The 12765-nt window shown below is 42.8% G+C and overlaps 1 protein-coding gene across 2 annotated transcripts in view; it reads left to right on the plus strand.

Moving 5' to 3' along the window:
• Window positions 1-11618, plus strand: part of MEF2B (myocyte enhancer factor 2B) — an 88976-nt gene extending 77358 nt beyond the window's left edge. For both annotated transcript variants that reach the window (XM_069217697.1, XM_069217696.1), the window contains exons 6-9: window positions 2297-2442; window positions 6778-6892; window positions 7697-7823; window positions 9122-11618. In XM_069217697.1, coding sequence (XP_069073798.1) covers window positions 2297-2442; window positions 6778-6892; window positions 7697-7823; window positions 9122-9455 — 722 coding nt within the window. In that variant the 3' untranslated portion in view covers window positions 9456-11618. The remainder of the gene's footprint in view (window positions 1-2296; window positions 2443-6777; window positions 6893-7696; window positions 7824-9121) is intronic.
• The last annotated feature ends 1147 nt before the right edge of the window (window positions 11619-12765 follow it).

A 12765-nucleotide genomic window follows, 5' to 3' on the forward strand; every position in this document is an offset into this window, starting at 1 on the left:
TATACAAAAACCTATTGGCCTGGAATTGCCTTTGAGTGTGTGTTCCTCATTTATTGCCTGTGGGTGTACAACAAATGCTTAACACTACTTCTTTGATAAGCCTACTGCTCGACCACACTACCACAAAATAGAGCATTAGTATTATCTCTTTTTGCCACTATCTTACCTCTAAGGGGAACCCTTGGACTCTGTGCATACTATTCCTTACTTTGAAATAGTGCATACAGAGCCAACTTCCTACAAGGGGTCTTAAACTTGTACGATATTTAAAATGCAGCCAATGTGAGCAATTAAGTCACTCAGAACAGATTTACTACCACACCTGTCCTTGTTGGCTATTTCTTTGCAGCATATTTTGTTTAAATAAACAGACAAGTCGACTGTGGGACTCTGTTGTTCAAGCTCCGTCCCTCGTGACTCTCTTTGCTCTGTCACACCTTGACCCCCAATTTACGGGTTCCCGGAGTAAACTGCGTCCAAGTCCAGCACTGCTCTTTGTACAGTTCTTGAGTATCGTAAGTCACCGACCTATAGTTTGTTTCCTCCTTCCACATTGCCTTATACTCAGTCTTTGCTTCAGCAGATTTTTTTGTGACAATCTGCTCAACTTTTCCCAACTCTAACCAAGGTAGAGATTTGATGCTCCAATAATCAGCTATGGAAGCGGGCGGACAACTGTACTTGAAACTTCAGTTCTGTTTCCTGTGTTGATGTTTAGCAGGAAGGCTGCATCTTGAATACTCCACAGAACTCAAATAACTGTCCCATTTGAAGTCAAGTTGTTCCCATTGGCTCCCTGCTAAAATTGGCAGTGAAACGAAAGAAGGACAAAAGTTATGGTGTCCCTGTAAAGGTCTCAAATTGTATGAATTGCACAGAGGTGTGAGGGCTAACATTAAATACATAAGATGCGGCCAGTGGTTCATTTGTAAATAAAAATGTGCCGGTGCCCAAAACTCTCCTCTGAAACATGCAGCTGCTGCAATTAAATGTGTGAGCACTGAATACTGAGGCAGCGTAATCCTAATGCCATCTCGGGCCTCTTTAATACATTTGCAGCCACTCCCTGCCCCTCCAGCTCACTCTTGCAGCTTTCTGCTTTCTCCCTTTGTGACACTTTTCTGTCTTTCGTTGTTCCGTCTCTCCCAAATATGACTTTGGCTTGCAGTAATTGCCTGATGCAGAAAGGAAGTGCCGGCCCTCAAAAATAAGTGCAGGTGCCCCCCACCGGCAACCACCGGCTCAAATTAAGCACTGGATGCAGCTGCAGTCTCTGTTGCATGGAGAAGCAGTTGGATCCGCTGAGAGAATTTATGAGTATTCCCGACCATACAGTTCATTCGGAAGTCCTGGAGAGATGGGTGATCCACACTCTTGAGTCCACAAGATACAGGATTTCCGTCAATGTCTCAACAAAGGGGTGCTTTAGGAAGGCCAGCGGGAGCGTGTCAGTTACAAATACATTAAATATAATTTGTAATTAGTACTGGCTGAAATTTTAGTTAGGTCAGTGAAATTTATTATGCTAAAATTCTCTAAGTTTCAAATAAAGTCATTTCACACACATTTTTTTCATTTAAACCTATGAAATTTCAGAAATGCTGATATAACAATTGCTGCTAATAAATCTTTTAATGTGTATTTCAAAGATTTTAATGGTTAAAGTCTGTAAACAAACTACTTGTAAAATAGGCTGAATAGACTCTGCAGTATTTTCGCCATTGATTTGATAAAGATTAGACTTACTATTTTTCCCCCAAACTGTGTCTCATTTTTCTCATTTGAAAAGTGAAAATGGACTTTCTCCATTTCTTGTGTTGTACAATAGCCGGTAACCAGCCTGCTCCAAGTTTCTCTTTAGTATGGGGCCAATAGCATTTATTCCATTGAGGTTCACGGCCAGCAAAAACATTGCAGGTTTTAAGAAGGAAAAAAAATCTGTGTGTCATTTATTTAAAAAAGTAAAGTGATGTTTCATGATTATTCTGCATTTGTGATGAGAAATGTATGAAATTGATATTGACATGTACTTCATTTTATCTTTCACATTTTATAGCTTATTAATACCATTGAAACACAGCAACACTAGAGCAAATTCATTATGCTTGATGCTTTGCAAACTTTGTTATGTAATATGTTTGTTTCATTCCCCAACATGCAGCAAAATTGCTATCGAGTTCACAAGCGTTTACACATCCCTCGTTATGTGCCAATAATATCTCAGGTATGAGGGAGTTCCAACTCCCCTCGGATCACTGCTTCTCTCTCTCACACACGTTTCCCACTCTCTCTTCAGGTCTTGGTTACCCAGCAGTCTCCCAAAGTAACCTGAACCGCTCTCTACCCACAAAGAGCTCGCCCCCTTTCTACCTGGGGACAGAGAGCAGCAAGGGAGACCTGAGCAGAAACCTGTCCGGCTCCCGGACCAACCTCACCTCTACAGTAAGTAGGTCAATTTGTTGGTCATCTCCTGCAAACAACTTGAGTTGAAACCATGATTGTGTGTGTTTATGAGAGAGAGAGAGAGAGAGAGAGAGAAACAGGGAGAAATAATATATATATATATATATATATATATATATATATATATATATATATATATATATATATATATATATACACACACACATACATATATATATGTATACATACATACACAGAGAGAGAGAGAGAAGGCGAGAGGGAGGAGTGGAAAAGAAAGGGAAAGAGGGAGGAAGAAAAGAAGGAGTTGGAGAAATAGAAAGAGAGAGAAAGTATAAAAAGAGAGGAAAGAGAGAGAGCAAGATAGAGCCTTCTGCTCAAACCTCTCTACAACCTTTCTTACTTCCGTATTGGCTCAGCGTACCTCTTCCGGTACACTAGGGCATCATCATGGAAGAACGTTACACAATTGGTGACGTTGAATATGGGTACCCAAGCTTTCTGAAAAACAGAGGCCATAGAGAAAAGACCAAATGGCATTTGCAATATCTATAACTCCCTATAGGGGTAATGAAACAGAAAGCGCTTTCAATCTCCATTAACATATCTCTGGTGATAAACTGGGGACACATCTAGAGGGGTGAAAATCCTGGCCGCACCTAGCAATTAAAGCATTTTAAAGATTTTCCGTAAAAAAATAAAAAAAAAAATAAAAAAAAAAACTTGTCCACATTAACCTCTTTGTTTAGTGGGCTAAGATCAATGCAGAGATGTAAATCTCCATTATTATTTTTTTGGCCACAATGATTGGGGCTAACCATTCTCTTGTTTCAACTGGCTCTATATCTCACCTCACAGAGTTTTTCTAATTTACTCTCCACCCCCTCATACACCCTATTGGGTTCTCTCCCTACCTTTGACACCACTGGAATTGCATGTCCATTCAATCTTATCTTGTGTGCACATGATTGTAGGCCTCTAAGGTTCTCAGTAAGGTATACCTTTTCTGCTTCTAAGCACCACTCCTCAAATTCAATGACCTGTACCTTAGGAACTGCATTAGGGTCAAGGAAAACATCCAATTCCTTTTGATATGACCAGCCTAGTATATTGCCCCTTTAACGGACACATTAACATTGCCAACAATTATTTTCCCTTTGAACTCCAAGATTGCTTTGAAAAACCCTTTAACAATAATCTCTAGTCCTCCATAGCCACCTAGTGTGAAATCTATTCTTCTCAAAGGTATGACGGTGAGTCTGGCATATGAGTCCGAAATCACCTACAAACTTTCACAATCTGCAATGATACATTTGTTAGGATTACCACCACTTTTTCTGCATATTTGTAATACCAACGCATTGCAAACCTCAGTAACAGCCTTCTGTCTTTCGCCCAACTCCATATATCTTTATAAAATGTCCATGTTTGCCACACTTGTTACAAATGTGTGTATGTGGGGCGCTCTTTCCAACTAGCTACTTGGCCCTACTGGCCGCAACAATAGCAAAACCCTTTAAATTTCCCCTCTCTCTCTTTGATAGCAATCCTGTTTCTCCCTTTCTAATCACACACAGTAGCCTTCTTATCACAATTTTCTTCACCTCATCTACACACACCAGCAAGGGCTCACCTCCATATCTATAATTATTACTTCACTGGGAGAGGATTCACCTTTTTACCACAGTATTTCTCTCAGCTTATCTTTATTGCAGTTTAGGAGAAATTGATGTCAAATGCACTCATCCGTTCATGCGCCAAATTTGGAGAAAGGTGATAATTTCCTCAAAATGGTGATGCATTCCTCTATGAGTGTTTTTTTCTCAGCTGTAACTCTCATGCCGGAGTGAAACTTCTCCAAAATAGTGCTGACCTTTGGGAAATATTGTGATTCAACTTTCCACTAACACATATCAGAGTCATTCAATTCTCTTGCCTCACTTTGATTGAATTTTAAAAGATGGTCCACCACCTCCTGGCGCTCAGAAACCGAACACTGTATTATTAAGAATAGTTTAATTTCCATAACCGTGTTTGCAGCAACACACCTCTGCACATTAAAAAAACAAAAACAACATTTTTTCCCCACTGGTTGCATGGCTCCCCGGATTGGGTAAGAAAAAGCGAGGCAGGGTTACTTCCTGCATGTTTGGCGTATCACCCTCTGACAGAAAGGGATCACCATTGATTCATTCATACCCATGTGATTAGTGAAATCCACCCCAGAGCCTCCTTTTTTTCTATGCCAATAGAACCGCTATGAAGACGTCTTGTGCAGGAGGGACTCTGGCTTTGCCTTCTTGACCTATCCAATATACTAAAGTTTACCACCCACCAATTAGTGGAGCTGCTGTTCAAACATTTGCTTACTAATTTTTCTCAGCTCTGAAGATGGCCACCAGATCCAATGCTCTGGATCACAATGTATTAGCAAGGTCCGAAGTCATGCACAGAAGGTCATGGTCTTTGCTGCCTTACGTGCAATAGTGGCTTCCCGCCATTGTGAACGCGATGCTACTGTCGTCTTCATGTACCCCCGATGACTGAATCCTTCAAACGCAGCCGGGACCAGCCCTCTGGTGCTACTTGTTCTCAGTCACGCTATTGTATGTACTGCTTAGTTTTCAGTAGTTTCAGAACATGACATAGATCAGCAGTGCCCTTGCAGTCATTCCTCAGGTTTGGCCCAGTGCTCTGAGGATTCTCCCCATATGTTACTTTTTGTTTGACTTTGGTAGGCAAGTGGTCTTTCCGTTAAGTGATTGGAGATTTCTCCTTGTAGCCCTGGGCCCATGTTCTAGAACGTTTGATGTGTGGACTGTATGACTATAAATTGTATCCTTCCACCAAGAGCCAATGCATTGCTTTTAACGCAGGTGTAATGTAATGTAGTCCCCTTTCATCCAACTGAGGGGTTGCCTTGATGCCTGACTTAGTATACGTTATCACCTTTCATTATTTATCTGGTGAAGGTCTATGTAGACCACGTTACATTACTAGAGCCAGGCTATGCCTCACATCTGCTTAGTTCCCTGTCTTGCTTTGTGTGGAGAACTGGCAGAACCTAGTAGGCAGTCACAAATGGAAGGTAATTCCTTTTACAAAGGCCTTCTTTGGCGTGATCACTGGGTCTGAGTCTAAAATTATTCCCACTTTGCAAGAGAGTGGTGCACAGAGAGATGGAAGCCTTATAAATGCATTACATTTGTTTCAACCTCAAATTATATTTTCCCTTTTGTCACTGAAGAGACGTGGAAAACTTTCCTTCGTCCATGTTCAGAGAGGTTTCTCTGGTTTCAATTCATCCCCTGTCCAATGGATATTTCAGTGCTGTCTGCTTATATTGTGATTTATAGGCTGTGGGGTTGTATTAAACACTCAAACACAGATTGTGATAGCTCTCAAGCAAAGCAGCACAGAAGGTTTCACAAGTACAAAAATGAACAAGTTTCACAGTTCAATTTTATCTAAGATACTTTTGGGATATCATGATGTCTCGCTTACAGTCTTCAAAGGATCTCAACATTTTTAGGTGTCATTGGCTTTGAATGCTGCTGAATAATTGAAATGGTAAAGCGCCCAGACACCTCTTCTAGCTAGTAACCAGACACCCCTTGCAGTGAAGATTTCCATCAGTGGCCTATCACTTGTTCTCATTTCAAATGTTGTGCTCTGTCAAAAGCTTTAAAGTGCTTGACAGCCTACCAAAGTGCAAGTGATTCCTTGTCAGCCAAACTTTACCAGCTCGCCGCCCTCTGAATATTCACCGCCCTTTCATTAGCCTCATTTCCTGCATGAGCAACATGCCTAAATCATATGCCCTGGCGACAATAATCGTTTGATCCCTGTTGCCATGAGGCTTCAAAACATTGGGGTTCAAAACTTAAGTCTTGATTTGTTCACACGCGTCTCTACACTCTTTCGTGTATACAAATGTTACATTCTTTTTCATCAACAGCCTTAAGTCAACTGTTCTATTAGAAAAATAGTCCAAAAATTTGGCAATAATTGAAGATATGACCTTGTTTGTGAAGTGAGAGTGTGCCTGAGAATCTGGAACTCTTGCTTTATATACAGGGTCCTGGCCTTATAAGATATTACACTGTAGGCCGTGAGCTCAGAGACACAAAGGGGGGAAATGGGCCTAGGTGTGGTACTGGTGAACCAGAAAGGGTAGATTATGGAACATGAATAAAGCAGTGAAACCTGTAAGCTATTTTATTTTAAGTAGATAGTCTGGAATCAATCTCATTGTCTTTGAAACACATGCACTTTTCTTATATTTTCTGTTTGGTTGAAATAAAAACAATATATAAAAAAAAAGAAGCTCCACGTAAATGGTTTCCTTCTCCATAGCAGAGGTCCCAGTACCCTGGCCTGACGACAGGAAGTCCGGTGGTTGGAACAGGAAACGGAAGCCTGCCAAGCATGGGCTTGGGTGGATATCCATACTTTTCTACAGGATTATCAGGTGAGAGTCCTCCGGAAGCTGCATGTGGTATGTCTGAAGGGCAGGTGGGGTGAAGATAATTTTACGTGACTCTAGATTCTATGATGTTGTAGTACGATCCGCTCTATACGGCAGGTGAACCGGGCGACTAGATCCTGGTGCGTGTCATGGGGTGCCTGGCGTGCATGAATTTGGAATGTGAGCTTATGCTCAGTGTTTTCCCATTATGAGTGATTCTTCTATTTTTTTCTGTATTTAAATACATTTTAACTCATAGTCCATGCCACAGGAACTATGCTGCAAGAAATGAATACATTATGTGGTAGTTTTTACTATTTTATGTGTCAAGAAAAGGCAAATTATGCAGCTTAATGCAGCCATTATTATAATAGTATCAGTTCATTATGTTGTCATCATTGCACTTGTCACCACCCTGTGGGCAAAGGTGCCACCTCCTTAGTATCAGTTTAAAACCTAAGTACAGCAATAAGTGACAGAAATGGAACCAGTCAACCTTTGAAAAGGGCCTTCCACTGCACGGCAACATGTGCTGCTGCATTTTTGTAACTTTTGATCTGTTTGAGTAGTAACAATATACTTTTGGTTAAAATCTGTAAATTATGAAGCGGGTGATAGGTTATGTGGCAAATGCAGCAAACCCATAATTATGCAGAAAACAGAGCAGCTGGAAAGTTGCTCATTCTATAACACTGCTGAAACAGGCATGTGATAATATTCTTGAAGATCAGAGGGATTTCTGTACATTAGGACACTGCTCTGCCCGACTTCCCGTAACACAAAGACATATATCCCTTTCCCTTGCAGACTACTTACACCCGGACTCCACCACTCCCTCTGGATTCCCACCCATGGGCACCCCGCAGCCCAACGCATTGGCATCCTGGCAGCATCAGCATGAGCCTGCGCCCCCCCTTGGACTCACACCGCACAGGTAAAGATCATTCGTAGTGCCTGGACAGCCTTCTCGCCTTGTTAGCGGTCAGCAGAGCGGAGAAAGAGTATTTTTGGTCTTGTTTACACTCTGCGTTTCTATTGGGTCTGGACTGGGTCCTTGGGGTATCCCGTTATTGCAGCACATATAGCGGGGTCCAAACTGGGGTGATGTGGCAAGCAAAATAACGATGGATTAAACCTCGATCTGTGACTTGGGGTGAGTGTTTGAAAAGGTTCAACACTCCGCCCATCATTTTATTTTGCAGGATCGTGTGATTGCCTGGGATGCTTCTGGTTGCGTTTTATGGTCCTTGGGTTATGTTCCAGCCCAAAGGCGAGTCTTAGCTTGTGAGATCCCCTGAAGCCCTGTACCCCCACCCTGTAGCACCGCTCAGCACAGAGCGCATCCGCAGAGGATACTGCGCCCGTTGAATGGGTCACGTCTCACTCCGCTGCTCCATGGGTTGTGCTCACTGAGCTCAGGTGTGCAGAGATCACACAGGTAGTGAGGGGACCAGCTGGCGCACAACCACTGCTGGGAATCTTAACATGAACCCAGATCTCTCTCTTCTCGGTCTTTCTAAATTTCTATCTTTCTCCTTCGCTCTATCCATCTCTCTGTCTCTACCTATCTCTCTATCCATCAGCCTCACTGTCTGTCAATCTCTATTTTATCTTTCTCTACTCACCTTTCTCCGTCCAGCTCTTAGTCTCTATCTCCCCTCTCTCCCTTCTTCTTCTTCTCTTTGTCTTTTTTATATCACTCTCTATCCACCTAGTTTTTTCGCTCTTCTTCTCTCTCTCTTTCTCTCATTTAAAGGTTGTAAACAATTGTAAATAAAGGCTCCCTAAGCAAATGTAGCAGTGGTCGGTGTGCACCCTGAATATTGAACCCACAATATCGGTGGAACAAAAAAATGAGTACAAATTATTGGAAAAAATATTGACAGGTAAGTAAGTCTAGATTTTATTTACCTAACTCCACATATATGTGCCTGCACAGTACATATATGTTCAAGGTACATTGATGTAGAGTCAGGAATTGTAAATCTATACTTCCCTACATCCACTTGCCTATCGGATCCTGTCCTTGATATTTTTCTACCACAATATTGTTGATGTCTATACTCAGTAGTACCCCAAGTGCTCTCCTGTTTAACCTTCAGGACTGGGGACATTTTCCAGAATTGGATGAAAGGTAGAAAAAGTGGGGAATGGACACCCAAAGTGAGAAAAAAAAGGGGGTTTCAGTTGTCAGAGGAGCATAATCTCTACCTATTTTGCATTTCTCTACAGATTACCCAGCAGGCTGCTGGGCAGCGAGGGGTCCCCGACTGCTTCTGCCACTCCACCCCAGTACCAGCAGCACCACCACCACCCCAGCTTCAGCATCAAGTCCGAGCGCCTCTCTCCATCACTCGGTTGCCACTCGGCCCTCTCTCCGCACCCTCCACTGAGCCGGCCCTCACCCACTGGCGACCAGCCGCGCAACACCGTAGACCTGGACACCCATGAGGAGTACACCAGAGTGTACCACTACCCTCTGGTGATGCCGCGGCCGCTGACCGAAGAGCGGGCCGGCCCACGAGCCCGACGCCCACAAGTCCCAGAAAGTGGTTGGCAGAGATAGCGGGCACGGACTGTTCGAGCTGGTGCTCACAAGGGCACCGTGGCGTGGGCCAGCGCCTTGCACATATGTATACAAGTAGAAAAGCCTGGAGGATCTGGTCAGAATTATTTTTATGGACTTTTCTTCTGGTTTCCAGATGTGCCATCTTGAATTGTCCAATCAGGAACTAGAGGTGGCATTGCCACAACGAGCAACAGTAGGAAGCCAATGGAAAAGCTGTTCTTGTGGACCTCACCGCAAAGAATCTGAGGCCAGAATCCCAGATGCACTGCCTCATTGTGTGATTTTCAGCACATCATGGACTCCTTATACCTCAGTTCCCCTATTAGTACATTAAGCGATATATAAAGCCAGACGTTTACTGCATTGTATTCATTGAATCCGCATACCCGTTCAACTGTTGCCTAATGAACTCTTTCCTCCTATTTCACGTGCATTCCTCCCTCTGATCTTTAAGGCTAATGCACACCTTTCTTTCATAAATTAACCAATGCTGGTCCCTTCTTTGGTTTTGTTCTCCTGCACCCCTGCTGCACCAAGGTTTAGAAGCAGCCCTGAACAGAATGTGTAAGCATGCACAGTGCCACTGGGGTGAAATATTAATAAAATCTGCGACCAGCGGAAGTGGAACTTTGATGAAATCAGGTACCATTGGTATGGAACATTGATGCAGTCAGGATCAGGTGGCAGTGGAACATTGATAAGATCAGGTACCATTGGTGTGAAACATTGATAAAATGAGGGAATGGTGGAAGTCGAACTTTGATCAAATCAGGTATCATTGGTATGCAACATTGATGAAATCAGGATCAGGTGGAAGTGGAACTTTGATAAAATCAGGTACCAGTGGAAGCAGAACATCTATGTGTCACTATCATCTGCAATTTGGGAAAAAGACAAAAAAAAAGACACCCTCTGCTGGCTTTGGACTGTGCCTTGTTTGTTGATGCCTTAAGGCAACAAGGCTGTGGAGATGCCTGAGTAACTAAGGCCCAGATTTATGCTAAAGTGGCACAGCGCGGTGCTGCGCCAAAAATAGCAGCACAGCGCCACATTAGAAACGCAGAGGTGCACCGTACTTAGAGGAACAAGTTGCACCCCTGCGTTTCCCTCTGAGCTGGCGCTGAATTAAGCTACCTTGGGTCAATGCAGGCATTCTTGCACCATAGTACAAGGGTGTCTGCATTGAGGGGATAGATTGGTTTTGTGCAGGATTGTGCCTTCCTGCACACAAACCATCTATAATGGCGATTTAGCACTTCTAGGTGTGCTGCGAAATGCAGCACACATAGAAGTACCAAAGCTTCATTTTGAATGATAGTTTATATGCAGGTAGAGACACCTTCCTGCATGTAAACAATTGTCCACGACATTTTGCTTGTTTTATGTGTGCTGCGAAATTCAGCACACACAGAAAAAGCAAAAAACGTGGAGGAATAAAATAATTCCTCCTCGTTTTGCCATGCAAACGCCACCCCTGCAGTGACGTTACTTTTTGGCGCTGCCTCAGGTTTATGACAACTCGTAAATCTGAGGCAGCGTCAAAAGCAATGGGTGTTGCGGTGGAACGGCCACCGCAAAACCCATTATACGCCCCTCTGACGCAGAAAACTGCATTGGAGGGGTACATATTTACAAGGACGCGTAACACCACAAAAAAGTGGCGTTACACCTCCTTGTAAATATGGTGCAGTGTTTAGCGCCACCGAAGCGTCACGAAAAGTGACGCACCAGTGGCACAAGGGGCTCATAATGTGCCCCTCAATGCTGGATGGTTAAGACAAGGAAAGTTTGCAGACTAGGCCCCTACAGTCCTGTCCCAGTGCATCAAATATATCCACTGGCTGGGCCTAGGCCCATAGTCCATGTTCTGATTCATTGTTACCTGTAATCACAAGTTTGAATTCTCGCTGAAATACCACAGCTCCATGAGATGAGTTAGGGTTTAGTGGTTACTTTGCCAACGATGAAATAAGGAGGCATCTCTGCTGGGTACTCCAGTGGCTGCCTTTCAGAGACATCAGTCTTAAGGAAATGCACAGATTTCTTGTACGTTAGTGGCATATCTGTTCAGAGACACAGACAGAAAATTACATCCTGTTCCTACACTTCAGATTTAAACTATTTAAGGAAGGTTGATTAAAGGAGAAACTCTTTACAGTCTGACCGTTTCTTACTGTTTACAAATGTTTCTGATTTTTCTTCACATTTTAACATTTCATCCATATTACTGTATTTTGATATTTCTGTGTTTTTTGTGATTTTGTGTATAACTCGTACAAGGACGCAATGCCTGTTTAGGGTGTGGTTTGTTCCATTGAAAACAGGTAAGAAAATTAATTAAAACGTGGCTTATCTGTGCCTTGCTGTAGGCAAACCTGTGACAGGAGTGTTGGTGACAGTGCCTTCTTCCAAGAGTCAAGATCCTGCTCGAAAGTACATAGAAGAATACATGCTATGAGTTAGCTCTATGGGCTAGGTCCATGGCCACTGAAATTATGCGATTGTGTGGTTGCGGCAATTTTCACACATTTACAGATTTGCCGCATTTGCCACATAATCCACAAACTGCCGCATTATCTGCAGATTTTAACAAAAAAATAGTTTCTATCCTAAACGGTTCAAAAGTTACTAAAAGTGCAGCGACACTTGTTGCCGCGCAGTGAAATCTCCTTTGCAAAACTGGACTGGTCACCTTTTTGTTACTTATTGCTACGTTTGAGTATTAAAATGGTACAAATGAGGCACAACCAGTAGTATGAAGTTTAAATATGTTGAAATTATGAAGTAATATTATTACAAAATGTGCCGCATTATGCCGCATAATTTACTAAACCCTGCTGCATAATTTGGTGCACTGATGCCACATTATCCCAGTGGCCCTGGCTATGTCCCTGCTACCAAGCTGTAAATTTACTCTTGAAATAACATGTCTCATTAAGAATGTGAGTACATCCGGCTTGGGGTAGATTGCCTGTTTTGCCTGGTATTTGAACCTGCAAGGCTGTGTATGTAATAGTCTGAATTCATGCTTCAGTCTGTGTACTTAACTGCCTACAAAGAGTTCCAAATGCTGCAGTCTGGCTGGCATCAGTCCTGAGCAAGAGAGACCATGAACCTAATGTACGAAATGGATTTCTGGTTGCCATGCCTGCGATTCACAAACTCACAAGCATTGTGACCGAAGAATTACAAGTCACAATGTACTTTGTCTTAACTTCAGTGTTGGTAAAAAATGCTTTCACAATGGCAGTGCTGCTCCCATAGCATTAATCAGCACATCTGCCAGGCTCACCCTTTCAGGCCTGTC

This window comes from Pleurodeles waltl, chromosome 12, assembly GCF_031143425.1.
Source record: "Pleurodeles waltl isolate 20211129_DDA chromosome 12, aPleWal1.hap1.20221129, whole genome shotgun sequence".
NCBI classification, from domain to species: Eukaryota; Metazoa; Chordata; class Amphibia; order Caudata; family Salamandridae; genus Pleurodeles; species Pleurodeles waltl.